This window comes from Ranitomeya variabilis, chromosome 5 (genome assembly GCF_051348905.1).
Source record: "Ranitomeya variabilis isolate aRanVar5 chromosome 5, aRanVar5.hap1, whole genome shotgun sequence".
Classification (NCBI taxonomy): Eukaryota; Metazoa; Chordata; class Amphibia; order Anura; family Dendrobatidae; genus Ranitomeya; species Ranitomeya variabilis.
In genome coordinates, this window is record NC_135236.1 from 666,779,162 (window position 1) to 666,805,495 (window position 26,334).

Genomic DNA, 26,334 nt, shown 5'->3' on the forward strand with positions numbered 1-26,334 from the left:
TTCTCCAGTGCTTGCTCTCTTCATAGGACGTGTCCAAAGCAGGCAAGTCGTAGCTTGGTGATCCTTGCTTTGTGTGACATGTCTGGCTTGACTTGAAGCAACAATTATTTCAAACCGGAAAACAAACTTAAGCGGAGCGTTTTCTGAAGTGTTTTTTTTTTTGCTTTAAAAACTAATTTTCAAGCACCTCAAAAATAAAAAAAAGCTTGAAAAATGACGCTGACGTAAAGCATACATACGGAAACCATTATTTATAGATTTTTTTGTGTGTGGTATGATGATCTGTTTTAAGGATATAAGTTTGTAACTGAAAATTTTTCAGCTACTTTCATAGATAAAGGCAAAAGTATCGTATGTAAAGTACAACGCGTCCCCAAAAAAAAAAAATCTCAGCTTCAGCGGGATACGTAGAAGGTAGAAGCGTTCTCACAAAGTGACAGAGATCAGATTTGACAAAAAAAATGGCTTTCTGACAGGAAAATCAAAACAGGAGACTTTGTGTTACACTGCTGTTATGTTATAAGATTGTATTGGCCTGTCAGCCATTGTTTTATGCAGCCCCAGTTCAACCAGTGCTCTGAGCTTGGACCAACCACCGCTTTTGTTATGAAGCCGCCGTGCCCGCCTCCTGACGGATGTGACAATTCCTCCTCACACGTTTTCCCGCCCAGACCCTCTCCCATAAAAGGACAATAGAGAAAGCGGGAAGAGTGACGTCACCGCCCACATGCAAATGAGCTTGATTGAAGAGTAGCTGAGCGTGGGAACGGCGCAGGCGCAGTAGACGCTGGAATCATTTCTCTTCATTTTCTGCAACCACTTTGTGACCCGGGACGCTGCAACAGATAAAACAAAGTTCCAGTAAGTGCGTTATAAGCGGTGCGCGCGGCTTCTGTCGCGATATATCGCGTGTTGGCCTCTGGCGATGGCAGCTGTGCACGTTTTTGGCTGTTTGCATCCTTTGTGCATCGTGTTTCTCCTGTCACTTGTAATGGTCGCACGTAACATTGTCGCACTGGGTAGAAGTCGCCTATAAGTGTCTGTGGAGGGGGAGGGGATGGAGGTGCACGCTGCAGTGTCGGTGCCATGTGTCAGCGCTGCGAGCTGCTTCCTCCATTGTTCACCTCATGGAGGTGCAGATGGCGCAGACTGTAGTGATGCACGAGCTGGGGGGCGGCATGACACCTAGTGCAGCAGAGACCCGGGAGGCATGCAATGCAACACGTGTCATCCCGGGCAAGAAGTGCCTGCATCTGAAAGTATGTGCACCCCCTCATAGTGAGGATGCACTGCTTAGCATTGGGGGGAGGGGGTCAACTTGTAGTTTTGCAGGGATTTAGCCCTGTGGGTGGCCAGGCTGCTGCACAGGCAAAACAAAGGAATGCACAGAGCCCACCATGTCATCCCTGCCATGTAACTGCAGCCCCCCCCCCCACCATGTCATCCCTGCCGTGTAACTGCAGCCCCCCCACCATGTCATCCCAGCCATGTAACTGCAGCCCCCCACCACCACCATGTCATCCCTGTCATGTAACTGCAGCCCCCCACCACCACCATGTCATCCCAGCCGTGTAACTGCAGACCCCCCCACCAAGTCAACCCTGCCATGTAACTGCAGACCCCCCCCCCCAATGTCATTCCTGCTATGTAACTGCAGCCACCCCACCATGTCATCCCAGCCGTGTAACTGCAGCCCCCCCACCATGTCATCCCAGCCATGTAACTGCAGCCCCCCACCACCACCATGTCATCCCTGTCGTGTAACTGCAGCCCCCCACCACCACCATGTCATCCCAGCCGTGTAACTGCAGCCCCCCCACCATGTCATCCCAGCCGTGTAACTGCAGCCCCCCCACCACCATGTCATCCCTGCCGTGTAACTGCAGCCCACCATGTCATCCCTGCCATGTAACTGCAGCCCACCATGTCATCCCTGCCATGTAACTGCAGCCCACCATGTCATCCCTGCCATGTAACTGCAGCCCACCATGTCATCCCTGCCATGTAACTGCAGCCCACCATGTCATCCCTGCCATGTAACTGCAGCCCACCATGTCATCCCTGCCATGTAACTGCAGCCCACCATGTCATCCCTGCCATGTAACTGCAGCCCACCATGTCATCCCTGCCATGTAACTGCAGCCCACCATGTCATCCCTGCCATGTAACTGCAGCCCACCATGTCATCCCTGCCATGTAACTGCAGCCCACCATGTCATCCCTGCCATGTAACTGCAGCCCACCATGTCATCCCTGCCATGTAACTGCAGCCCACCATGTCATCCCTGCCATGTAACTGCAGCCCACCATGTCATCCCTGCCATGTAACTGCAGCCCACCATGTCATCCCTGCCATGTAACTGCAGCCCCCATGTCATCCCTGCCATGTAACTGCAAGCGCCCCCACCATGTCATCCCAGCCGTGTAACTGCAGCCCCCCACCACCATGTCATCCCTGCCATGTAACTGCAGCCCCCCCACCACCATGTCATCCCTGCCATGTAACTGCAGCCCACCATGTCATCCCTGCCATGTAACTGCAGCCCACCATGTCATCCCTGCCATGTAACTGCAGCCCCCATGTCATCCCTGCCATGTAACTGCAGACCCCCCCACCAAGTCAACCCTGCCATGTAACTGCAGACCCCCCCACCAAGTCAACCCTGCCATGTAACTGCAGACCCCCCCACCAAGTCAACCCTGCCATGTAACTGCAGACCCCCCCACCAAGTCAACCCTGCCATGTAACTGCAGACCCCCCACCAAGTCAACCCTGCCATGTAACTGCAGACCCCCCCACCAAGTCAACCCTGCCATGTAACTGCAGACCCCCCCACCAAGTCAACCCTGCCATGTAACTGCAGACCCCCCCACCAAGTCAACCCTGCCATGTAACTGCAGACCCCCCCACCAAGTCAACCCTGCCATGTAACTGCAGACCCCCCCACCAAGTCAACCCTGCCATGTAACTGCAGACCCCCCCACCAAGTCAACCCTGCCATGTAACTGCAGACCCCCCCACCAAGTCAACCCTGCCATGTAACTGCAGCCCCCATGTCATCCCTGCCATGTAACTGCAAGCGCCCCCACCATGTCATCCCAGCCGTGTAACTGCAGCCCCCCACCACCATGTCATCCCTGCCATGTAACTGCAGCCCCCCCACCACCATGTCATCCCTGCCATGTAACTGCAGCCCACCATGTCATCCCTGCCATGTAACTGCAGCCCACCATGTCATCCCTGCCATGTAACTGCAGCCCCCATGTCATCCCTGCCATGTAACTGCAGACCCCCCCACCAAGTCAACCCTGCCATGTAACTGCAGACCCCCCCACCAAGTCAACCCTGCCATGTAACTGCAGACCCCCCCACCAAGTCAACCCTGCCATGTAACTGCAGACCCCCCCACCAAGTCAACCCTGCCATGTAACTGCAGACCCCCCACCAAGTCAACCCTGCCATGTAACTGCAGACCCCCCCACCAAGTCAACCCTGCCATGTAACTGCAGACCCCCCCACCAAGTCAACCCTGCCATGTAACTGCAGACCCCCCCACCAAGTCAACCCTGCCATGTAACTGCAGACCCCCCCACCAAGTCAACCCTGCCATGTAACTGCAGACCCCCCCACCAAGTCAACCCTGCCATGTAACTGCAGACCCCCCCACCAAGTCAACCCTGCCATGTAACTGCAGACCCCCCCACCAAGTCAACCCTGCCATGTAACTGCAGACCCCCCCACCAAGTCAACCCTGCCATGTAACTGCAGACCCCCCCCCCCAATGTCATTCCTGCTATGTAACTGCAGCCACCCCACCATGTCATCCCAGCCGTGTAACTGCAGCCCCCCCACCATGTCATCCCAGCCGTGTAACTGCAGACCCCCCCACCAAGTCAACCCTGCCATGTAACTGCAGACCCCCCCACCAAGTCAACCCTGCCATGTAACTGCAGACCCCCCCCCCCCCCCCAATATCATTCCTGCTATGTAATGACAGCCATGTAAATACCCCCCCATAGAATCCGAGCCTGCATCCCTGGGCAACTCCATCAAAAGTGAATTTAAATGGACACGCATCAATGATTGATTGGGGCCTCCTTACCCCCCCCCAATACAAAACTGTTATTGTGCACATTGGCAGGATTGACTATTGGCATAAATGACTTGTTGGCCTGTCAGAAACTAACTTTATCCACGGTGTACTGTAGACACTCATAATCCGTACCACAGCCTGTTTAATTTTTGTAAGCGGCTTCTTCACTGCATAGTGAGCAGGTTTTGTCTGTAGAAAGAAAATCGCTATGTGTGAACATAGCCTTAAGCCACAGAATATTTAGAGAGAGGCAGGTACTTTTTTTTTTTTTTTGTGGTGGGTGGTGGTTCTGCTTTTAAGACCACTTGAAAAACTTCTTATTCGGTTCAATCCAATTTGCTGACCACTTTTTTTTTTTTTTTTCTGGTTTTGGAAAGCAATTGGTGGAGGAGCTGCATTTAATTTCTTTAGAGGGGCTGTCCAGTTAATACAAGTTATCTGCAGGGTTGTAACTAGTAATGAGCGAACGTGATCGAAAAGGTGTTTTCCGAGCATGCTTGGGTGCTAATGGAGTGTCTTCCGTTTCCTCGAATAATATGTCCCCGCGTGTCTCTCGGCTGTTTGACAGTTGCCGCGACTCAGACGTAGTGTTCAAGCACGCCGAAGACACTGTTAGCACCTGAGCATGCTCAGATAACACCTTATCCGAGCACGTTCTCTCATCATTCGTAATAATGTGACTTATTGGTTGGAAGAGGGTGAGGGGCTCAACGCTGTTGATCAGGAAGCTTTTTAGCTCCGTTACAAGATGGCACGGTAGGTTGGATGCCTCAGCGTCTCTCCATTTGTTACCTATGGGGCTGCTGAAAAAGTGCACCACTTAGCAGCCCCATAGAGAATGGTTGGGAAAATAGTTGGGTATGTGCACTGACGCTCAATTTTAAGGTCCTGTTCACACGTTCAGTATTTGTAAGCCAAAACATGAGTGGAACAATCGGAGGAAAAGTATTAAAAAAAAAAAAAAAGTGCACCATTTCTGCATTTTTCACCCACCCCTGGTTTTGACTTGTAAAATACTGAACCTGTGACGTTGGCCCAACATGGAGAAAAGTGTCCCGTTTTACACATTGGTGCAGGACACCCTCCCCCTCAATCATCAAATTATCACCTATCCTGATGATAACTTTGCGACCCCTGTAAGGCAGGTTTCTCCTGGAATTAGCTTCAAATTCTGACACCTCAGATCAAAAGGCTGCCCAAAATACAAACTCCTCCAATGCTACGTTCTTGCCGTTTTTGAAGCGGATCTGCTTTAAAATAAATGTCAAACTGTGAACCTAGCACAAATCCTCTTAAAAAATAAAATATATATATATTATTAGTCCCACTGAGCCACTGGTTTGCTGCTTTGCGGTCTGCTTCTTAAAATGGCAATACATAGTTAGGCTAGGTCGGCATGAAGATCAGTGTCGCCATACATCTAACAATCGTCATGGGATTGCATTGTGATGGCAACACGGGCATCACAAAATAAATCCAAACCTGTTGATTGATCGATTGTGTCCGGCCTGCTCTGGAAAGGTCCTCTTGTGTGGTGACGGATGCATTGCTCAGATTCCTTTAGTAATGGCTTATCCCTTGCTGCTTGTGTAAGATGACATCTTGATGGCTGCTCTTTTGTTCCTTGTACTGATTTTTCTTTTTTTTTTCTGTGGTCAGATTGATGTTGGCCACATGTCAAGCTGTCAGGTCATGGCGTCTGTGGTCATGTTGGTCACATCGTATGTGTCAGTGGTCATAGCGATGACCCAAACCGCACACAAATCACTTATCCTGCTCAGCTTACTCATAGACTATTCTCAGTGTCAGGAGGCTGACAAAAAGGCACCACATTTAAGTGGTGGCTGTGGTCTTATTGACATCGAAACTAGTTCACAACTTCTAACCACATGTAAACCTTACTCGGATCATTACAAAAAAAACATCTCCATGGACTAAGTTAGTGGAAAAGCCACCAGCATTTATGGCCTAGGATAAAAGAAAGTCGTCCACAACCAAATATTATCCTTGTATTCATCAACCTCAGATCAGTGGAGACCTGAAGCGCCAGTGGTTGCATGAAATACATAGCAGGGACCCAACAGCGCCTGCATGATCTATTGGCCGTTCTTGAGTATAACAGTATGGCTATTATTGAAGCAAATGGGAGTTGATCTGCAGAACATAACATGTCGGAGCCTCAACGATCTGATATTGATAATTCAAACTAATCAATATCTTAGTCAAAGACAACCCCATCATTATTTGATTCCCTTTTGGTCCCAAGTAGAAGAAAGGGCTAATATCGTCCTGGTGGTCTATGGAGCAATAATGGGAATACTCCCTGGTGACCGATATTGGTATAATGGGGTTTATGTTAATGAATAATGTTTGTTTATGAATGAGTGAGTAGGTTTTGTGTTACCAGGTCAAACGTGGTATTATTTTACTCTTTATTATACAAATTAATTTTTTTAATCCGACACTCTGTTCCAGAAATATGGGCCCTCTTATTTAGTGCAAATTTTAGTGTAGTATTAAAAGGAAAAAAATCCATATAACTGGAACTATTTTGTAAAGCAGCAACAATAAAAAAAATAAATAAATAAATAAAATACACACTTTTGACATGGTGACAGGTTCTCTTTAAAGGTAATCTGTCAGAAAGATCAACCCTCTACATGGGCATGCTGGCCGTAAGAAGCTGAATAAAATGGTATCTTGATATATGTAATCCGGTGTCTTAATCCAGATTTTCATTAACAAGTAAATTAAGATCTATGGATGGGACATGGGTGTCCTTAAGAATCTGCCTCCAGAACTTATTTTAATTGAAAGGGGTATTGGCCGTTCCAGACATGACTGACAGTCTACTCTCCTGATCTACATGTCTCACACTAGTAATGCTCCCTGGAGGCAGATTCACAGGGAGATCTATGTCCAGCCCATAGATCTTAACAGCTCGTTTACATATTAAGAAAAATCTGAAAGATGACATTGACTCGCAGATATCAAGGTCTCATTTTATTAATCTTCCTATGACCTGTATGCTCGTAGAGAACTAAGGAGGGTTTATCCTACTGACAGATTCCCTTAAAGCAATTTGGGGCCCTTGTCCAAATCTGTGATACAAGAACTTGTAGCCGTAGATCTTTCTTTATAAATTGTGGGTCCATAGATCGTGCTAGAGGTTCTTACACGCATTTCTCATCTGTGATCTTCAATTAACATCATTAACTCGAAACCGATGGAGCCCTGAAGGCTCAGGAGCTCATCCAGTCTTACTTTTCCTCTGATCCAGGGCTTTGATCTCCTCCTATGATGCCATGTGAAGCTTCTGTGGCTTATGAGATATTATATATGTATTGAGGAACCTGAAGACCACACAATATTAAACTGGTATATCTCGTGGTCTGGAAAGAACTGTAACCTCGGAGTATATATCTCTCATTATAGATGTCTTATATATTGGTTTTCATGGGGTTGTGCCCTGTTCTTTCCTCTGTTGGTTCTTTCTGGCAGTTCCTCACATTAAGGCCATGTGCACACGTTGAGGTTTTTTAGCTCCGTATTTGTAAACCGTAACCAGGAGTGGGCAAAAAATACCGAAGTGACGTGTTTTATACTTTTCCTTTTTTCTGACAAATACTCGACGTGTGCACGTAATCTAAGAGAACATTTTAAGACGTTTTAATAAGGCAAAGAGGGACAAAGGTTGCGGTGCGAGCAGAACGCGGCGGCAATTTTTAGACCACGCCCCTGACCACACCCATTTCACAACTAGTCACACCCATATCCACACCCCAACCACACCCATTTAGCACTGCGGATCATACTGTTTCAAAAACAATAATTATAAACAGAAAACAATATGGCCACACAATGCTGCATACAGTATAATGACCCCACATGATGCTCCATACTGTATAATGGCCACACAGTGCTCCATACTGTGTAATGGCCACACATGATGATGCGTACAGTATAATGGCCACACATTGCTGCAGAAAGTATAATGGTCACACATGATGCTCCATACTGTATAATGGCCGCACATGATGCATACTGTATAATGGCCCCACATGATGCTCCATACTGTATAATAGCCCCACATGATGCTGCGTACAGTATAATGGCCCCACATGATGCTGCGTATAGTATAATGGCTACACATCATGCTCCATACTGTATAATGGCCACACACTGCTCCATACTGTATAATGGCCACACAGTTCTCTATACTGTATAATGGCCACACAGTGCTCTATATTGTACAATGGCCCTGCATGATGATGCATACTGTATAATGACCTCGCATGATGCTTTGTACAGTATAATGGGCCCACATGATGCAGCATACTGAATAATGGCCTCACATGATGATCCATACTGTATAATGGCCCCACATGATGCTGCGTACAATATAATGGCCACACATCATGCTCCATACTCTATAATGGCCACACATGATTCTCCATACTGTGTAATGGCTACACAGTGCTCCAAACTGTATAATGGCCACACAGTGCTCTATATTGTATAATGGGCCTGCATGATGATGCATACTGTATAATGGCCTTGCATGATTTGTACAGTATAATGGCCCCACATGATGCTGCATACAGTATAATGGCCCCACAGGATGCTGCATACAGTATAATGGCCACACATGATGCTCCATACTGTATGATGGCCACACAGTGCTTCGTACTATATGATAGCCACACAGGGCTCCATACTGTATAATGGCCACACAGTGCTCCATACTGTATAATGGCCCTGCATGATGATGCATACTGTATAATGCCTCACATGATGCTCCATACTGTATAATGGCCCCACACCCATATCCACACCCCAACCACACCCATTTATGAGATATTATATATGTATTGAGGAACCTGAAGACCACACAATATTAAACTGGTATATCTCGTGGTCTGGAAAGAACTGTAACCTCGGAGTATATATCTCTCATTATAGATGTCTTATATATTGGTTTTCATGGGGTTGTGCCCTGTTCTTTCCTCTGTTGGTTCTTTCTGGCAGTTCCTCACATTAAGGTCATGTGCACACATTGAGGTTTTTTTAGCTCCGTATTTGTAAACCATAACCAGGAGTGGGCAAAAAATACAGAAGTGACGTGTTTTATACTTTTCCTTTTTTCTGACAAATACTCGACGTGTGCACGTAGTCTAAGAGAACATAACACACTTCCCTCTGGACAACGCCATGTATGTAGTAGAGTCTTCAATTCGACTGAAATGAACCCTTTTCTTACTCTTTTTAGCTTGTCCCAATCCAGGAGAAGGAAATAAAATGATTGGATTTTACAAACCAAAGACCTACAGAAGTTCCAGGGGCTGCTGCATCTGCAAAGTCAAATCCTCCAGCAGCCGATTTACGGACAGCAAGCGCTATGAGGGCGAATTCCAGAATTGTTTTGGGTAAGAATATCGTTTTGCTGGTTTGTATGTTTGGTGTAATGGTGCTTGACTAAATGTGCCTTCGTCGGCCAGTGTGTCGTTCAACAAGAGCTGGATAGTTCAAGGTTTATTCCTATCTCCATAAATGGATATTGTCGGATAGGTCTTGTAATTACGATATATTGGTTATCCGTATCAAAATGTTCAGTTGTTGAACAGACAATGGTCCACCCGGGATTTTGGCCGGATTATTTTAGATATGCGGATGGTGGATCGAAACCCATTGGAAGTTCTCTCGTTTTGACGCTATAGAATCTAAATTTGCTATAACTAATAGAGAGTTCTTCCAGTTTGATGGAATTTGAGAGGCTTTGTAAGAAAGTCACGTCAACAAAAGGGGTTAATATCTGATAGTTACAGGATCTTGGGTTTCCTCGGACAGGCCCTCTCCTTGAACCTTCCTTATATGATTAGATGTGGATCTCTCCTGGGTAGGGTGCTGTCTCCCCAAAGATGGCAGAACATATGGGAGCAGCCGAATCCTATATCTGCACCCTTTGTATGGAAAATATGAAATTTTGATGTTTTGGTATCCCTCTCCTTCACAGACTGAACCATCAGCTCCCAGATGTTTGCGGGCGTTGTTGCTCAGCATTTGGGTTCTCAGTTCCACATTTTCTGGGCTTGCTGGATTTTGGGAAAACCCTAATACAAAAGGTTCTTTATGTGGGGGTTGAGCTGGACCCTGCTATATACCTACTAAATGTTTCTCCTAGAAGAATGAGGAGGTATTCGACCAGGCTGCTGTTACATTTGGTTGCCCTTCATTGAAGACAGACTACTTCCCCCTTTTATGAGAAGTTATTGGATAGAATAGCTGACATCCGCAGGATGGAACACATGACAATCTTATTGAATGCGAGATCGGACAGATTTGAGACCGTCTGGGCTCCCTGGGACTATTTTGGGTTCATGTTGGTTTTTGAACAGGTTTCTTTTTCCCTATGTGTGTCTAGTCTTATTTAGTGTTGTGGTTTTATAAGATTCGTAATGGGGATGGAGTCGCCTTATCGTGGCATCAATTATAACATCTGTTGGACTTTCTTTTTTCTGTTCTATTGCACAGTATGTTTTGATGCCACTAGAGGGAAACGTCTCCCAATAGTTTATTTTCATTTTACTAAATTCTTTCTGATCCTCTAATTTGTAAGCCAAATTGTGATTGTTTTGTCTTATTTCTGATTGTAAAATTTAATAAATATTGGTTATTTAAAATAGGTTTCCTGTATATTACTTTAACCTAACAGGTGTTTTGTTTTGTGTTTTTTTTTTTTTTTTTTTTTGTTTGTGTTTTTTTCTCCTTTCTGTCCTGCCCATCCATCGGCCTTATAGCCTTCGAGAAATGCGTACCGGTGATATCTGCAACGCTTGTGTCCTATTGGTAAAGAGATGGAAGAAACTTCCCTCTGGCTCCAAGAAAAACTGGAATCATGTATGTGTTGTCGTCTTCTTTGTTATTTAATTTTTTTTCAGCATTAGCCACCCCTAGGGGAGCTAGATGCGTAGGCAGATATGTTTCACCACTCCCGCCATGTCTGTTTGAGTAAATACTAGTTTTACTCATAAAATAACAATTCTGAAACTCTTCTCTTAGGCTACTTTCACACTAGCGTTAACTGCATTACGTCGCAAATCCGTTTTTTTGCCGAAAAAACGGATGCGTCAAAAAAGTGAAAAACGTATGCAACGCATACAGCATTTCGACGGAACCGTCGCAAATCCGTTAAACGTTTCCGTCGAAAATACTGGATGCGTTGCATACGTTGCATCCGTTTTTACCATCCGTTGCATCCGTTTTTACGACTGATCCGTTTTTAAAATGGGAGGCTCCCAAATTTGATTGGCTACTGGAAAATATGGAAAACTATATTTCTCCTACGTATCATTGGGGGACACAGGACGAATGGGTGTTATGCTGCTGCCACCAGGAGGACACTAAGTTAAACACACACAAAAGATTAACTCCTCCCCTGCAGTATACACCCACAGGCTGGACAATCCAGAGCCAGTTCTTACTTAGTGTCTCAGGAGGCACTTGGGTCCTCAGGACCCCACCAATTTTTTTGATTTTTAACGGAAGGGAGCGACAGGCAAATTTTCAGCTCTGATCTCTCCCGAACCAACAACGGGCAAGTACACGGAGCGTTCCTCCTGTATCCTTTCCCGCGACGATGGATGCCAGCCCTGGCTCACTTTCCAGTGTGGCGACGGTTCCTCAGCGTTCCGATCTCCCTCCCTCCTTTTCAGGCGACCACGGGGACTAATCATCCACCTAAGTCTCCTGGAGCCAGGGCACAGCCGGACTAATGATATGGCGTCCGTGCAGCCGCCCACTGCACCACCACTGAAGATAGCGGATGTTGCACGGCGGCAGAAGCTCTCCACCCTCTCCCTACTAAGGTGAAGGTGGATGGAGCATCGGCCCTATCGCACAAGGTAAGTGCGGGGGCCGACGAGCTGTCAGAGGACGCCTGTTCAGGGATCCCTTATCCCCTTTCTATGCCGGCGCTGCAGCCGCGGGGCAGCCTTATAATGGGAGCATGGCGGGCAATCCGGAGCTCTGTTAGAGCGATGGCACAGTTTACCGGCCCTGGGCCGGACTCTAACGCGGGCGATCATTCTCCCTCCTTCATACAAGGAGGGCGGCGCTACAACGGCAGCGTTCTGACGCGCATTGCAGGGAATCCACCGCCCGCCCACGACACGCCCCCTCTCTCTCTCTGGGCGCTTCTCGTTCCCGAGAAGCGCCCTTTCCACATCTCGGCGGCCATCTTGGACCAGGAAGTGCGCTGGCGGCTCTGCAGCACCACAGCGCACAGGACCTCAGGATCTCCCTGCCAAGCATCGCTGAACTTGGTGAGACGTACTCACTACGATTGTCTCTTCCCCTACCGGTACACTCACTTAAGGGAAAAGATGTCACAGTCTAAGCAAAAACGGACTGGAAAGACCCACTCTGTTATTTTTGCTGTGTGCACCTCCTGCAAGGTATCTCTACCCCGAGGTCACACTACCCCGCTGTGCTCCGCCTGCGAAATGTCTGCAGCACAGGATACTCCGGCCTCTGACCCGGAATGTACTGAGCCTAGTACCCCCGCATGGGCGTCCTCCCTTGCTCGTTCTGTGGCATCCTTGGAAAGGACGATACAGTCCCTCCGTGAGCCGTCCCTTACCCAGGGCACTTCCACGGATGATGCAACGCGACCTAAGAACCCCTCTCGGCCTAGAGGTCGTACCGTTTCCAGAAGCCCTCACTCATCTAGAAAGAGGTCCAGGGTAATATCTCCGGTCCGTGATCAGCCCTCCGGCTCAGAGAGCGAAGTCTCTCGTCACTCATCTCCAGCTCATAGCAGGGAATCCTTTCTGGACGACGCATCCAGCGTGTCCTGTTCCCCAGAGTATCGTCACGACCAAGAGACCCTAGATTCTCTCATAGACTCTGTAAGTCAGACGCTACAGTTAGAGGAGGAAACCCCGTCCAAGGCGGTTCATCCCGTGTCATTCGGGCGAACTACTAAGGCTCATAGATTTTTTCCTATGCATCCTCATTTCAAGGACATTGTCGATCTCCATAGAGTCCGTCCGGATAAACGCTTCTCAGGGCAAAAGGCTATGCAATTGAAGTATCCGTTTGCTCAGGACCTTGTTAAGGAGTGGTCTCAGTCACCCTCCGTGGACCCGCCAGTGTCGCGGCTAGCCACTAAGGCGGTTCTATCCTCCTCCGAGGGCGCGTCCATTAAGCATCCCTCTGATAGACAAATCGAACAGATGGCTCGCTCGGCTTTTGAAGCTTCTTCGGCTTCTCTCTTCCCCTCGTTTGCCGCCACATGGGTTGCAAAAGCCATGACCCATTGGGCTGAGTCTTTAGCCTCTACAGCACTTCACGCCGACCTACCCCCCGAGGTTTCACACCTGGCCACCCAGATTGCCAGAGTGGGGGACTTTGTAGTTTCCGCTTCCTTAGACGCGGCCAACTGTGCCTCACAGGCAGCGGCCAATGCTGTCACCATCCGCAGATCCCTTTGGCTCAGGGACTGGAAAGCGGACTCAGGTTCCAAAAAATCTCTCACGTCCCTTCCATACCAGGGCGAACGCCTTTTTGGGGACAAACTAGATAAAATAATCGCAGACTCCACAGGGGGAAAGAGCAAATTCCTTCCCCAGCAACGAACCTTTCGTCCCTTTCGCAACCAACAGGGCCGAGGCCGATATTTCCGTTTCGGCTCCAATTGGTCCAATCCTTCCTCCGCGCCTCCCGGCGTCGGGAGAGGTCAGCGCAGGGACAGGGCCTCCCAGCCGTCTTACAAACCTTCTCCCTCTTGGAGAGGCAGACCCAGACAACAGGGATCCCGAGGACCCAGACCTAACAGGTCTCCACCTCAATGACTTTTGGCAAACGCCAAAGGACACAGACAGAGTTGGCGGCCGCCTACTCCTCTTTCGGGACGCGTGGCTCTCGGTAGTTCCCGACCGATGGGTCCGCGATCTGGTGTCCTTCGGCTACAACATAGAGTTTGTCTCTCTTCCCCCATCTCGTTTCTTCCAGTCCCCTCCTCCCAGAGCAAGGGTCCGTCAGTATTTTCAGGCCATAAGATCGCTATGGGAAGACGGGGTCATCATTCCGGTACCCCAGAACGAGAGGTACCAAGGTTTCTATTCCAATCTTTTCATTGTACCAAAGAAGGACGGCTCAGTACGTCCAATATTGGACCTCAAGCTTCTCAACAAGTACGTCCGTGTACGTCAATTCCGTATGGAGTCCCTCCGCTCGGTAATTGCCTCTCTGGAAGAGGGCGAGTTCCTTGCATCTCTAGATGTTCAAGACGCTTACCTGCACATCCCCATTCTACCGTCTCATCAGCGTTTTCTCCGCTTCGCGGTCCAGGGGCACCATTTTCAGTTCGTCGCCCTACCTTTCGGGCTGGCCACCGCTCCTCGGGTGTTCACCAAGGTCATGGCAGCTGCCGTGGCCATTCTGCATGCTCGAGGCATAGTGGTGTTGCCCTACTTGGACGACATTCTCATAAAAGGCTCCTCTTTCCGGTCCTGCTCAGAGGCGGTAGACATCACGATAAATACCTTTTTGCGCCTGGGCTGGAAAATCAATTTCAAAAAATCTTCCCTAGTCCCGGCCCAAACCATATCCTACCTGGGAATGATCCTAGACTCCTCTCAGGGTTTAGTACTTTTACCTCCGGGAAAGGTATCCACTCTACAGAGAGAAGTCCGGAAGCTTACTCAACCTCGCTTTCACTCCCTACGCTTCTCCATGAAGGTTCTCGGCAGGATGGTGGCAGCAATGGAGGCAGTGCCCTTTGCGGTTTTCCACCTTCGTCCCTTACAACACGCCATTCTGGCAGTATGGGACAGGAATCCTGCCTCGCTCGACCGCCGTCTCCTTCTCTCTCGCCCAATCCGACAGTCCCTCAGGTGGTGGACCAAGAGGTCCTCCCTGACTCGGGGGAAGTCCTTCCTTCCGGTGCACTGGCTGGTTGTCACAACGGACGCCAGTCTCTTCGGCTGGGGTGCAGTGTTCCAGCGCCACTCGACTCAGGGTCGCTGGTCTCCGCAGGAGTCCCAGCTGCCCATCAACATACTAGAGATTCGGGCAATCAGACTGGCTCTCCATCATTTTCAGCCGTTCCTCTCCGGCCGTGCGGTCAGAGTCCAGTCCGACAACGCCACTGCGGTAGCCTACATCAACCGCCAAGGGGGCACTCGCAGCAAAGCGGCCATGGCCGAGGTGACGCTCATTCTCCGCTGGGCCGAGACGAATTATTCCATACTCTCAGCAGTCTTCATCCCGGGCGTGGAAAACTGGGAAGCGGACTTTCTAAGTCGCCACAGCCTCGATCCCGGAGAGTGGTCTCTCCATCCCGCAATCTTTCACCAGATATGCTCTCGATGGGGGACCCCGGACGTGGACCTAATGGCATCTCGCTTCAATTGCCAGGTTCCTGTCTTCATGGCCAGGTCTCACGACCCCTCAGCCTTCGGAGCCGACGCTCTCGTTCTCTCATGGCAGGGTTTCAGACTCCCATACATCTTTCCCCCAATCCCTCTTCTGGCAAAGGTGATCAGGAAGATCAAGGCAGAACGGATTCCAGTCATTCTCATCGCTCCGGACTGGCCGCGCAGGACATGGTATGCCGAGATGGTTCAACTGGTCTCAGACGTACCTTGGAGGCTGCCGAGCCGCGCAGACCTCCTGTCTCAAGGGCCCATTTACCACCCGAACTCAGAGGCCCTGTGTTTAACGGCGTGGCCGTTGAGTCCTGGGTACTGAGGCAGAAACGGTTGCCCCAGACGGTGATATCTACCATGCTCCGCGCACGCAAGCCTTCCTCTATGCGCATCTACCACCGCGCCTGGAAGGCATACTTCGCCTGGTGCAGGAAGCGGGGACATTTCCCCCTCCGCTTTTCTATCCCTCACATTTTGGAATTCCTCCAATCAGGAGTGGACTTGGGTCTTTCCCTCAGCTCTCTTAAAGGCCAAATTTCTGCTCTCTCGGTTCTTTTTCAGAGAAGGATTGCAAACAGGCTGCAGGTCAGGACCTTCATCCAGGGTGTTTCTCATATGGTTCCGCCGTACAAGATGCCCTTGGAACCATGGGACCTGAACCTAGTTCTCTGTGCTCTTCAGGAGCCCCCCTTTGAGCCCTTGCATGAAGTGTCTTTGCTGTTCTTGTCTTGGAAGATTGCCTTCCTCGTGGCTGTCACGTCTATTAGACGTGTCTCTGAGCTGGCAGCTCTGTCGTGCCGGCCTCCTTTCCTCGTGTTCCACCAGGACAAGGTGGTTCTGCGGACATGTCCGACTTTTCTTCCGAAGGTCGTTTCCTCCTTCCATCTTAATGAGGAGATTGTCCTTCCCTCACTGTGCCCTGCTCCTTCCCACCGCACGGAAAGGGCGCTCCACACTCTGGACTTAGTGAGGGGTCTCAGACGTTACGTCTCCAGGACTGCGTCTCTCCGTAGGTCAGACGCCTTGTTCGTTCTTCCGGAAGGGCCACGGAAGGGACTTCCCGCTTCCAAGGCCTCCATTGCCAAGTGGATTCGTTCCGCCATCCAAGAGTCCTACCGTGTCAAGGGTCACGCCGCACCTCCGGGGATCAAGGCTCATTCTACCCGGTCAGTCGGCGCGTCCTGGGCCATCCGGCACCAGGCATCGGCAGCACAGGTCTGCAAGGCTGCTACATGGTCCAGTCTTCATACGTTCACGAAACACTACCATGTGCATTTTCAGGCCTCGGCAGATGCTTCCGTCGGTAGGCGAATCCTACAAGCGGCTGTGTCTCATCTGTAGCTCGTAGGCACGCACAGCATTTATAACTTTTGGTTACCCACCCAGGGACTGCTTTGGGACGTCCCATTCGTCCTGTGTCCCCCAATGATACGTAGGAGAAAAGGAGATTTTTGTGTACTCACCGTAAAATCTTTTTCTCCGAGTCATCATTGGGGGACACAGCACCCTCCCTGTTAGCCTAGTTGGCTCGACTGTTCTTTTCAGTCTGTGTTTTGACTATGACATGTTTTCTGTTTTTTGTTAACTGGTTTACTCCTACTGCTTTGTTACCGAACTGGCTCTGGATTGTCCAGCCTGTGGGTGTATACTGCAGGGGAGGAGTTAATCTTTTGTGTGTGTTTAACTTAGTGTCCTCCTGGTGGCAGCAGCATAACACCCATTCGTCCTGTGTCCCCCAATGATGACTCGGAGAAAAAGATTTTACGGTGAGTACACAAAAATCTCCTTAGTTACTGTTTTTACAGCCCATCTTTGAGGGTTTTAGTTTTGTGGCAGCGATGGAAGGTGTTCTTGGGAGGATTGCTAGTTTGGTTACCGACGTTATCTTTGAGACGAATCGCCTGGATATCATAGTGCGGGAGAAGGAGGCGGCAGCGGAAAGACGTAGGATGCTTCTGCAGCAACGGAGACGGAGGCGACTCTGGATACATCCGATTAATGAACTACGGATGATGATAAAGGGATCCAAACCCTAACCCTACCCCTAACCTCACCCCTAACCGTTTAATGAACATTTTCTGACAGTCATAGTGCCACGTATATAAGTGCCACGTATATAAGTGCCACGTATATAAGTGCCACGTATATAAGTGCCACGTATATAAGTGCCACGTATATAAGTGCCACGTATATAAGTGCCACGTATATAAGTGCCACGTATATAAGTGCCACGTATATAAGTGCCACGTATATAAGTGCCACGTATATAAGTGCCACGTATATAAGTGCCACGTATATAAGTGCCACGTATATAAGTGCCACGTATATAAGTGCCACGTATATAAGTGCCACGTATATAAGTGCCACGTATATAAGTGCCACGTATATAAGTGCCACGTATATAAGTGCCACGTATATAAGTGCCACGTATATAAGTGCCACGTATATAAGTGCCACGTATATAAGTGCCACGTATATAAGTGCCACGTATATAAGTGCCACGTATATAAGTGCCACGTATATAAGTGCCACGTATATAAGTGCCACGTATATAAGTGCCACGTATATAAGTGCCACGTATATAAGTGCCACGTATATAAGTGCCACGTATATAAGTGCCACGTATATAAGTGCCACGCATATAAGTGCCACGCATATAAGTGCCACGCATATAAGTGCCACGCATATAAGTGCCACGCATATAAGTGCCACGCATATAAGTGCCACGCATATAAGTGCCACGCATATAAGTGCCACGCATATAAGTGCCACGCATATAAGTGCCACGCATATAAGTGCCACGCATATAAGTGCCACGTATATCCACGTAGTTATAGTATTTATAGTACGTGGCACTTAAATACGTGGCACTTAAATACGTGGCACTTAAATACGTGGCTGGCTGGGGTCTTGTGGCTGGCAGTCTTCTCTCTGGGTCTTGCTGGCATATGTGGGGTTGAAGGCCCAGGCCAGGTTTATATAGATTTGGGGGTGTCTGGCCAATTGGCAACAAAATCCAGCTTCTGAGCATGCTCAGTGTAAAAAAACGTATTGCAGCGCTGCATTGCGTCGTACGACGTGTCCCGACGCATCCGTCGCTCATAGGCTTCCATTGTAGCCAACGACGTATGCCGCAGGATGCGTCGCGACACGTTTTTTAGGCGGAGACAAAAAACGTTACAAGCAACGTTTTTTGCCGACGACGTGTGGCCAAATTTCGACGCATCCGTCGTAAAACGGACACGACGTATGCCAATCCGTCGCAATCCGTCGCCAATACAAGTCTATGGGGAAAAAACGCATCCAGCAAAAACTTTTGCTGGATGCGTTTTTTCTGAAAAAAGACGTTTTGAGACGTAATGCAGTTAACGCTAGTGTGAAAGTAGCCTAAATTCTGTGTCGTTTCTTTGATATTCCTTTCAAATTTATGAATAAATTGACCATTTTGGGGTTGTGACCATACAGTCTGAAACTTTCCAACTACTGCTGACACGCACGCCATTTTGACAAGAAGTATGGTGACGCCTATTTGGTAATTTATTCATAATGTTCCAGGAGGCATAACAGGAACATGTTACCGTAAATATTTAGTGCTGTTTTTAAGGTATGACACTTTGACTGTAATAGGGGTTGTGCGTCTTACTTTTGGGTGGGGTTTATATAGAAAGAAATTGACGGTAGCCTAGTATGAATTGTCCATGTGACCACGCTTTGCTTTTTTTTTTTCATGCAGGTTGTAGATGCTCGTGGCGGTCCCAACCTAAAAGCTCTGCGGATCAGGCCTAAACGGCTCCGAATGCTGGCTGCGCAGAGGATGAAGAATAGAAAGGTCTTAAAGATGAAGAAAAGCCTTTGTAAGATTTTTTTATTTATTTATTTTTTTTGAGGGGGGGTATTGCCTTATAATTCTTCAGTTTGTATTTACTACATTTTTTTTGCAGTCTGACCGATAGTGTTGTTTTTTTGTGTTTTTTTTTTTTGTTCCCCCCCCCCCACAGATTCTGGGGCACACAGCATTTCTTCCAGTACGTCACCCTCACACTCCTCCTCCTCTTGTAGCAACCACTCCGACACAGAAACTGACACTGAATTCCACACCGCTTCCAGCAGGAACTCCACATTCTCCTTCCTGGATCCAACATACTGGAAAAGGTAACGGGCCTGCATTCTTAGGCTATGTGCCCACGTTGCAGAAATGCTGCGGAGATGTCTGCAGCATTTCTTCAACTCCCTGCCGCGGATAAAACGCATGCGGAATTGGAATGTTTTGCAAGCGTTTTTAGATTGCAGAATGCTTGCGTTTTCCAAGCGATTTGAAGCATCACTTGGAAAAGTGATTGACAGGTTGGTCACATTTGTCAAGCGTAGTGCTTGACAAGTGTGACCAACTTTTTACTATTGATGCTGCCTATGCATGTTAAAAATAATTTTAAAAAACATGGTTAGTCTCACCTTCCGATGGCCCCCGATCTCCTCAGCGGCGCTCCCGGTACGTTCTGTTCCTAGGGATGCTTTGTGCAAAAGACCTTTGTTACTTCCCTGACACGTGACCGCGACTTTATCCCATGTGATTCGCGCAATGCATCCCTGGGAACGGAAGCCGCCGCTGTGAGCCGGGAGGGCTCCGGGAGCCATCGGAAGGTAAGTATATATATATATATATATATATATATATATATATATATATAATTTGTTTTTTGTTTTTTTTTACAGGTATATGGTTCCCAGGGCCTGGAGGAGAGTCTCCTCTCCTCCAGACTGGGTACCCATCTGCACATGAAGCGCTCACTTTACGCATGGTGGGCATAGCAACATTCTATGGCGGCGGAATCGTGGCGATTCCGTAGAAATAATGAACATGCTGCAGATTTTACTGCTATGCGATTCCGCAGCGGGAGAATCCGCAGCATGGGCACAGCAACTGCGGAATCCCATAGGATTGCATGGGAATGCGTTTTTTAGAGTTTCCGCTGCGGCCGAAACGCATAAAAAGCGCAACGTGGGCATACAGCCTAACACTATCGCTTGCCTGACGGTCATAATCATCGGCCTTTGCATATTATGTGTGTGTGTGTATATATGTGTGTGTATATATGTGTGTGTGTGTATGTGTATGTGTGTATATATATATATATATATATATATATATATATATATATATATATATATATATATATATATATATATATATAATATATATATATATGTGTGTGTATATATATATATATATATGTATTTTTTTAACTTAAGTATTACCCCCTTTCCATTTCAGGCAAAAAGTTTGCTGTGGGATAATCTACAAAGGCCGCTATGGTGAAATACTCATCGACGCCCAACAGTACAAACCTTGCTGCAGTAATAAGAAAACAGAGGAAAGCGAGAACAGATGAGCAGGTTACCGCGATGTGTAACACTACCTATTCAGGGGCAGGGTCTAAACTGTTAATGCACCACTTTATTTTGTTGTTGTATTTTTATGCAGTTTTTTGTGTATGTAGATATAAAAAAAATATATATTTAAGACGTTTATAATGTGTGTTTGAGGCCATTCCCCTGTTATGTTATTTTTATATAATGGTCTGCCAGTTACCACTTTTATTGTTTTTAAATGGACTGTGATGCAAATTCCCCACCCCAAACTGGATGAGGTGTATAGAAACCATCAACTCCTATAGCTTGTACTGGGATCCTCCTGGAGGTTTCAGAGTGACTTTTGGTGAGGACCCATGACGTTCTTAAAGACACGACTACTCAGGACGACATTGGACGTGCCTTTTCCTTGTTGCCTTAAACTGGCTATGCATTCCTAACTTTTTTTTTTTTTATTCCTACTACACTCTATGGATGACCTGTTTGTACAACCAAAGTCTGAATTGTGGATTTTTTTTTTTTTTTTTACTTCCCTTCCCATGTTTAAAAACAAAAAAAAACCTAAAAGAATGAGATTTAAAATGAAGAAAAATTCTGTATAAACAGATTAAATTTTTTTTTTTTTATTTCAGTATTTTATATATTTCCCCTATCGACAGATTATGATGAGAAGGCAAGGACTGTGGTATACCTCTAGCAATCATTACTATATGCAATATTTTGGTCTATAAGGCCGTTTTCACAGACAGCGGATTTGGTGCATAGACAAAAATCTATTTTACATGTGACTAGACTTTGTTTCTTTAGTGGGGGACATATAAACTTTATTTTTATTCAACAAGTCTACCACATGTGAAACCTTATAGTATTGTGGTATGTGAGACCAACTGCTTTACTGCACAGTTGTTTTGAATTGTTGCCCATAGCAACCAGATACCTGACCAGTTTCTCTTAGAACACATTCCGATGGCTGTAATACCTCGCACACTTCACGTGAACTGATCTTCGATCACCATAGGGTTTTATGATGATCTAGGTTTAGTCCATTTGAGCCGTGGGGCTGGATTTGGGGTTTTCTAGCCTTTATTATGGCTATCTGAATAAAACCATAAACGACCTGTGTATGTATGAAGATCTGATATGTATATGTGTTTTTGTTTTCCATTTACCCCCCCCCCCTGATGTTCAGCGGGAACGATATGTTGACCTGCTTCAGGTCAGTAAGCTACATGGTAAAAATGTTATCCTTTACTGACAGACTTGTATATTTTTAGTCACTTGTAGGCTGTGACTGCAGCCAATTTTGTACAGGCCCGTCTATTTAAAAAAAAAAAAAAAAACATGGCTGCCTCTGCTATGTAAAGTGACTCTGGTGTGCAGAAGTCAATATTATCAGAGCATGAATGGTTTTATCTCCTTGGGGAGAGACTACTCTGGCATCAGCTTTTCTTACCTGAGAAATAAAAGATTGCGCATGTTGCTTTTCAACATGCCCGATCGTGATCTCCTCTAACATGTTGTCGGTGGAAATTTTAGGGTTCATTCAGGCAAACCGTATAAAATCGGACCACAATGCACGGTGTGGTCAGTGTTAAAGACGAGTAAACCTAAATTTAAAAGTTCGGTGTTGGTATCCTGGAAGTCCATTAGCAATGTTCGGAGTTCCAGGAAAAGTGTTGCAGAATGACTCCCCTGCCCCACCCAAATCACTGGTTTTGATAGCAGAACTTCCACGGGTTTGCTCATCCCTAGCCGGCGGGTCTCCTGACACGAGGGAGATAACTTCATAAAAGTATATGAAGCTGTCACTTTCCTGTCGGGAGACCCGCCGGCCACTGTGTGGATTTTGGTCCGATCTCGGTCGTCTCAATGTACCCTAATGTTTATGGCTGACCTCGCGCTCCTTCAGACAGACTGACTCTACTTTAACCCTTTATCCCTCGGATACCTCAAGCAAACTGTATAGTTTGTGGGCAGCTATTGTGAATAGGGCAAACTGGAAAAATTTCTATTTCAATGTGATGCTTTGTGTATTTATAATTATGATACCTGTAGCATTTATTTGTGGTTTTATACTCAGTTTGTTTTTTTTTAATAATGTTTTGTAATAAAAACTTTGGTTAATAATTTTGGTGTCGTTTTGTGGATAGGGGGAAAACGTGGATTTTTATCGGTGAACACTGCCCATGGGTTGTCAGATATTGCTGCGTGGTGATTAAATCTATTAATAAAAAAAATCATCCTTACCAGATTTCAGGGTCTGTATATGGTCTAGAATGCCCTGACTGACTGGGTCTCCTGACCCTAAATTGTAGCCGCGGTCCGAACCCCGATTGTGGAACAAGCTCTGCCTTAGGGCTGTCCCACACGTCCAGATAATTCCGGTACCGGAATAAATCGGTACCGGAGTTATCCGTGTCCGTGTGCCTGGGAACTCACGTAGGCCATACGTGCGGCACACGTGTGCCGCCCGTATGGCGAGTGGGTACCACACGGAGCGTGTGGTACCCACTCTGCATCATGCTGAAGCCGCGATTCATATGTTCCCTGTAGCAGCGTTTGCTGCAGAGAAAATATGAATAATAGTGTTTAAAATAAAGATCTATGTGTCCGCCGCCCCCCCCCCTTCTAGTGTATGCGGTCACGTGGGCCCGATCATTTACAGTCATGAATATGTGGCTCCACCTCCCATAGGGGCGGAGCCGACTATTCATGATTGTAAATGATCGGCCCCACGTGACCGCATACAGTAAGCCGCGGCTAGACCAGGAAGGAGCGACAGCCGACGGGGGACCCGGGTAAGTATTTTCTGACCAGCGGGGGGGCGCACAGGGGGTGGGGGGGCGGCGGACACATAGATCTTTATTTTAAACATTATTATTCATATTTTCTCTGCAGCAAATGCTACTGCAGAGAGGATATGAATCGCGGCTTCAGCACCATGTGGGGGGGACAGCGCTTACTGTAGCGCTGTCTCCTGCACGCACACGGACCCCAGACGGAGAATGTCCGTGTGAGGTCCGTGTTTTACACGGACCCATTGACTCTATTGGGTCCGTGTAATACGTGCGCTTCCACGAACACTGACATGTCTCCGTGTTTGGCAGACGGAGACACGGTCCGCAAAAAATCAATGACATCTGAACAGATGCATTGATTTTTATGGGTCTACGTGTGTCAGTGTCTCCGGTACGTGAGGAAACTGTCACCTCACGTACCGGAGCCACTGACGTGTGAAACCGGCCTTATTCCACCTATGCTCCCCTGTTATCCGGATGAGTCCAGTGATTGCCACCTCTTGTTCACCCAGAGCGAAATGAAACCAAAAGTGAATGAGGCCTAAATTGCACTCTTTACCAAGTCTTCACTCCTGATTAAAGATTGACCTAAATGATTTCCTCCGAAAGTAAGAGTTGGCTCTTTTATGGTTTTTGCAGTGTAAACCAATGTCCTGGTTAGCTGGTGGAAATGCCTTCAATTTAGATATACATTGAGTAGGGGTGAGTAATGTTTGTAGTTGTGGAGGCCACTTGCTGGCATTGGGAGTCATGGGTTAGGCAATGCTTCCTGGGGTAAAAAGATATGGAAATTACCGTAGCTCTCCATCAGGAAAAATACTTCAGTCTCTAGTGTCATCTACTTCCTGCAACATGAGACCCTTTTCCATGGGGGGGGGGGGGAAAGCTACATTTTCTTACCTTTTCACAGAGAGCATTGCCTAGCCTATAAAATGCCTTAGAACAGTGTGCGGTGAAGCAGTACCTATGGTTTGAGATATGGGTCTTTTTATGTTTTGCTAATGTTTTGGTCTTTATAAAGAGGGTGGAGCTTACAGGGTATTAAGGCAGATAAGACCCACCCCCAAAGAACCCAGTGAGCCACATCCCCTTACTATAGAAAACAAATATAAAGGCCTATATCCCTGGCACCATATGGCGGATTTAATATAAAATATATATATCCCCTTCACGACATGCAAGTCCGGTCTCTCCCTTTGATTTGGGCTCCGGCGCGGAACCCACATCTTTCCCAACGCATGTCTGCTGATTTGAAAAGCTGACGTGTGCCCTTAACAGCCGCGGATGGAATCACGATCCACCTGGGGCTGTTAACCTGTTATCGCTGTTATTCTCTTAACAGCGGCATTTAATATGATCGCGCCAGAAGCGGGGGTCACAAACCCCGGCCATCGGCGCTGTGTCACATGACTATGGTTTGGCATGACAACCTGGTGTCTGCAGCAGACCCCTGTGGTTGTCCTTTCCAGATTGCTAGGCGTGCCGTCCATCGGGTCCTGCTCCCTCCTTTTATATACAGTGATCGCATAACTTCTCTGGACGGAGGAAGAATTGATAAATCTCTTCAATCGCACGTAAGTACATTTTTATTTTAAACATCCCTTTAACTAGGCCCCAAACTGATTCTATTAGCTATTCCCACTTATGACCACATGGTGGTGCTGTTTAGCCTCCCCCTCAAAAAATAAGGTAAAAACTAAAGTTTTCTGAAGAATAGAGCTTTATGGTCTTATAGCCAGTGACAAAACACTACAGCATGGCTGCTTTTTGTTTCAGTTCCTACTTGCTGTCAGTGAATGGAAACATTCTTAAAATGACCGAATTTTGTTTATGTAGCTGCTGGTGTTATCACTGTATTGGCCTTGTTAAAGGAATCATATGGCTTTTAATAAACACTCAGATAAGAGGAGAAACTCGATTTTTGCACAGTATCCCCTTACAACTGCTACTTGGATTGTCTGAAGTAATTTTAGATGAGAGCGTTCTATAAAATATAATAGAACAGCGCCACCCTTGTCCACAGGATGTGTGTGGTATTGCAACTCAGACCAATTCACTTCAATAGAGTTAAAGTTAGGTATCGGATGCAACCTGTGGACAGGGGTGGCGCTGTTTTAATCCTGGACATAACTAATGCGATATTATAGCAGTGCTGGCCTTCAGCCTGCTGTCCCCTACATGCCGGGGTTCATAGTTGAGGGGTCCGGCTGCATCACTGGTTACACTCCCCCGTCCAGCTGTGGTAATAGCGGCCTCTGTGTTGCTGCCTTTGTACATGGATTATTCTCTCCTTTATGCACCTGATAAAACATTCCACAGGCCGGAGGATGAGAACCCTCCTCCATCCCCCCCCAGCTGCCCATGGCCGAAAGGTATGGGGGCAGAAGGTGGGCCTCCTGAGGGGTACAGTAAGACTTCAAAAGCAGCAACTGCAGATTTCCTTCCTCTCAATTCCATTGACTTGCCAAAAATTTTAACTCATTCCCATAAGACATTGGTCTCTAACCGTAGCATTCAGCTTTTCGTGGAAGGAGCCACGTTTGTGTCACCATGTAGCTGTATGGGCCCACTTTTTTCACACCATGTATCTGTGCGGGGGCCACATTGTTCTCGCCATGTAGCTGTACGGGGACCACATTTTCA

The 26,334-nt window shown here is 47.3% G+C and overlaps 1 protein-coding gene across 1 annotated transcript; it reads left to right on the forward strand.

The window, feature by feature from the left end:
* Positions 1–633: 633 nt before the first annotated feature.
* SINHCAF (SIN3-HDAC complex associated factor) lies at positions 634–23,015 on the forward strand. The gene is made up of 6 exons (XM_077266673.1): positions 634–861; positions 9,364–9,520; positions 10,892–10,991; positions 19,257–19,377; positions 19,522–19,675; positions 20,796–23,015. The coding sequence occupies exons 2-6, from the start codon at positions 9,393–9,395 to the stop codon at positions 20,911–20,913; spliced, it is 621 nt and encodes a 206-aa protein (XP_077122788.1). The 5' UTR covers positions 634–861; positions 9,364–9,392; the 3' UTR covers positions 20,914–23,015.
* The last annotated feature ends 3,319 nt before the right edge of the window (positions 23,016–26,334 follow it).

Coding starts and splice junctions, on each gene's coding strand:
- SINHCAF (XM_077266673.1), top strand. CDS start 9,393: ATGATTGGATTTTACAAACCAAAGACCTACAGAAGTTCCAGGGGCTGC. Junction 9,521..10,891: donor GAATTCCAGAATTGTTTTGG/GTAAGAATATCG, acceptor TCGGCCTTATAG/CCTTCGAGAAATGCGTACCG. Junction 19,676..20,795: donor GATCCAACATACTGGAAAAG/GTAACGGGCCTG, acceptor TTTCCATTTCAG/GCAAAAAGTTTGCTGTGGGA.